This window comes from Lutjanus erythropterus, chromosome 4, assembly GCF_056507025.1.
Source record: "Lutjanus erythropterus isolate fLutEry1 chromosome 4, fLutEry1.hap2, whole genome shotgun sequence".
In the NCBI taxonomy this organism is placed as follows: domain Eukaryota; kingdom Metazoa; phylum Chordata; class Actinopteri; order Lutjaniformes; family Lutjanidae; genus Lutjanus; species Lutjanus erythropterus.
In genome coordinates this window covers 898038-901961 of record NC_139320.1, presented here as the reverse complement: position 1 = coordinate 901961, position 3924 = coordinate 898038, and the positions used below count along the sequence as shown (strand labels likewise).

The 3924-nt window shown below is 41.0% G+C and overlaps 1 protein-coding gene across 1 annotated transcript; it reads right to left on the bottom strand.

The window, feature by feature from the left end:
- Positions 1–301: 301 nt before the first annotated feature.
- On the bottom strand, positions 302–2178 carry LOC146327336 (uncharacterized). The gene is made up of 5 exons (XM_084716304.1): positions 2095–2178; positions 1606–1976; positions 1394–1460; positions 1044–1209; positions 302–423 (listed from the first exon to the last, which is right to left on the bottom strand). The coding sequence occupies exons 1-5, from the start codon at positions 2147–2149 to the stop codon at positions 309–311; spliced, it is 774 nt and encodes a 257-aa protein (XP_084572430.1). The 5' UTR covers positions 2150–2178; the 3' UTR covers positions 302–308.
- Between the last annotated feature and the right edge of the window lie 1746 nt (positions 2179–3924).

Sequence of the window (3924 nt, the reverse complement as noted above, 5' to 3'; positions counted from 1 at the left end):
CTTCAAGAATTCAAGAAATTCAACTTTCTAGGCATAAAAGCCATCTTAAAATGCAGAAAATGCAGCGAAATTGTGCAAACTTGCAATTCAACTACCTGTCTCACAATTCAACTATTTAACTAGCTGTGTCACAAAAACAGTAATGGACAGGATGGGAATAAGGCCTTCATGGCAAGATAAGAGAGGAAGTCTCAAACATTATAACAACAGCGTTGTGTAAAAATCTTGTAGTGCAAAGTTGTCTTAAAAAATTACATAAAGAACTAGGCTACTCAAAACTGAGCCTGACAACTACTTCTGCAAAAAAACTATGATGCCCACTCAAAGTCAATAAGTTTCCTCAAAAGGGTGCTCACACGAGGGTTCATTGTTGTCCGCTTCTTGGTCTTTGAGCCTCTTTCAGGATTGATGCCCAGGAAGCACCTGTTAATAAGCAAAGATAGTTTCAGTTTTAAACAGACTTACAGTATGCATTGCAGGCAACATTTATCAAGGTGTTCAACTGTGCTTTTTCCCACATCAAACCCTGATAGATTTATAATCCAAACTTGTTAGATCTTCCTGTGACCATAATTTTTTTTAGCCAAGTGGTTGATGAGAGGCCCTATCAACGTGCACCGCCACTGAAATGCTTCTTCACGCAATTGAACAGTTGGTAAATTAAACCAAACCCTGCTGAAAGTATGACAAACGCATCCTTTTCAATTAAGGGTCTGAGAGCATTTTGTTCTGCTTTTAAAGAAAATTTCCTCTACTTCATTCAATACATTCGCATTTTGCAATAGACGTTTCGAAATCACATAGCCTGCCCCAAAACAGAATAAACAGCTGTGATTGGACCAGCAGGTATTTGTCAGCATAACGTGTAGATACCCATACTGATCTGCAGAGCGAAATTGAATATGAGTTTGTGAGATCAGGCTAGTCTCACCAGGCTAGCCTCAGGTACCTCGTTTGTCAGCATTTTAGACCTCAAGACAATCATTGAGTTGGAAGCCTGTACTATAATGTGAATTACAAGATTAGTGATCTTTATAAAATACCTTTGAATGAACTCCAGCGTCGATGATCCAGTGGCAGGATACTCGAGGTTGAAGACGTAATAGCTGCTGAAGAAAGCAGCTACTCCGTGTAAAAAGAAAGGGTGTGGGCCCATCACGACATGTCCCTCGATGGATATAAGCCATCCAGAGGGCTTCATCATGTCACCTGAAATGAACAGATACAACATTATGTGTTATGAGCACTTTGCGATCTGCTTCAGTTAAAAAGGGCTATACAAATGTAATTCTTATTATAATTATAATTATTATTTATTGTGGTCATGTAGATTTCTAGAATGAAAACAAAATAATGAGTTAGAAATGTTCATACTAGATCAAAGTAACATTACCTTGAATGATCAAGCAGGGGGTGCTGGGGAGTTCTGCAGTATTGACGTCCACAGCAGTGGCACATGGCTGTAACATAGTAACACACAATAGCATGGATTTAGGATAAAGGATAAATATTGTTCATTGGTCAGAGGTAGTAAATCATACAAGGTAAATGTTGATAATGTAATCACTCATTTTGAATTTTAAATATTTGAATAAAAAATCTTACATCAACTTCAAGCATTAAACTCTCTTTCGGTTCTTTGAAGTACATTAGGAGCAGCAGGATGCAGGCAGCCTTGTCAGAGTCTGGATCATAGCAGGCCAGAACATCACGGATCTTGGGGTTGTCCAGTGTTGCACAGTAATCCAGGATGGTCTGTCCTCGTCGACTAATTGCCTCCTGTAGCTTCTGAAGGACATCGACGTCCATCAGGAGGCCAAAGTGTGAGAATAGGCATTTCTGAGAGAAGAGAAATGGCCACTCCTGTTTGATCTCAGACATCGCTGCAGCAGGCACTTTGTTAAGGTATTTCCGCAGGATGATGTATGTCTTTTCCATCATTGGTTCTGCTCTCTCTGCCCCATTCATTCCTTCCTCTGTGTATACAGACATACAAATGTATTGTTAGTACCCAAGTAACAATTTGGTCTTGTAGCCGCCCAACACACACAGTGTTCAGATCTTGACCAATTACTAAAGTCTAAACAAAATTACCCAAAAAGACAGTAGATGGCATGCCTGAGTAGATGTTCAGCAGATCCCTCTTCATATTCTCCAATGTTGCCTCGGTCTCCCCCTCTGGCAAATCTGCTGGGCCCTACCTGACACACCTAGAAGTGGGCATCACAGGGTAACAATACTATTGGGGACAGTTATAGCTCAGAAGTTGGGGGTTATTCATGGTCATATACAATGCTTTCGATCAAATGTTGACAGACTTTACATGTATACTGCCACATACCCATATTGGTCAACAGGACCTCTTGCCAGTCTGGCCTCTCCTGCCATTCCCGTGCGCAGTCTTCTTTCTCTGTGGCATTGAGCAAGAGTATTATTCCTATTTTTGTACTCCACTCTCGTTTTTACTTGTTGCAGAAGAGAGTGACATCCGTCTCCAGCAGTATCACCGTGCTTGCCAATGTCGCCAAATGATTTTGGATGGCTCCTGAAAATGTGGGTGGGATAATTAGAAAATATGTCACCATTGTGGCACTTACCACATAAGCGTACAGCTAATGTAAGGATTACTTAAAGGAAAGAACCACGCTTAAAAAAAACCATCAGGCTGAACAAGACCTTCATACAAATCATGTGAATTAGTCTGGTTTTCTTGAATATACTAGCTCTGTTTAAACAAACCATGTTTACAAAGTCTTCACTTCTGCACCCTTGTGACATCATAGGTCCAGGGAATGAATCAGTGAACGCTACAAACAGTTGAAGGGGGTGGGGCTGGGGATTAACTGACAGCTAATATTGATAATAGTCCCATCCCTACCTGACAATGTTTCTCACAACGCTGTGGCACATGGCTCTGGATGGGTTGCGGTCGTGCTGCATCATTTGGTCCACGAGCACGACCATGAAGGCCTTTCTCTCGTCTGGCAATGGTCTTTCTTCTTTTTCCACTCTATGTCGAATGGCTGATGACACCTGGTCCCAGTTGAGACAAAAGTCAATATACCATGGAACGCCAGGCTGTGAAGCGCTTGACGTGCTTGGGGAAGCACTTGGAGGGCTGGGCAACAGCTGATTTGGAGGCTGGAATGTTGTGTTTGGAGAACTTGGAGTTGGGGAACTTGGAGCACTTGGATCAGGAGCAGAGACCAACTCCATATTAAGAGTAACAAGTCCTAGAAGGCACAAAAACAATTTATTAATTAAGATAGGGCAAGATGTAGGGCTATGGGTCAATAGACTGCGTGCTTAACTGTAGTCCTGCTCCAGTACTTCCTGGAGGAAGCTCACACATTAGTTTCCTGTTAGCACTATTGGATGAAGTAATTGGAATTTATTCACGCGAGTGCCATTTGTTCAAATGTGACATAATGGGTTGGGAGAACGCAGAAGTGTCCATTGACACATGTTAAAAGATTGCTCTGATAATGCCACTTAAAAAACAATAGTTAAAATAACAGGCCAATACACTATTGGAATTACAAACTCATAACAGGGTCTGATTGTTTTTCACTGCTTTTGTTATTAAGTTTGGAAATGCATGTAACTAATAAGCATCACCTGCATTCACTTCCATGTATTTCCAGATGTGAAAACAGCAGTGAAAACAGCCCAGTTATGAGTTTGTAATTTCAATTATTATTTTTTATTCCTATTATACATTTCCCCAATCCATTACGTCACACTGAACAAATGCTGCACACATGAATAAGGTCTATAAACTGTGCTGCACACCTGAGATTAATCACTTCATTTGACAGGTAACCAATGTGTGAGTTTGGGATTACAGTTATACAAAGTCTGTTGTCTACCAGTTGTGCCAATGTTCTAAGGCCCTAGTTCAGTGACATGAAAGAGTGAAAAGTG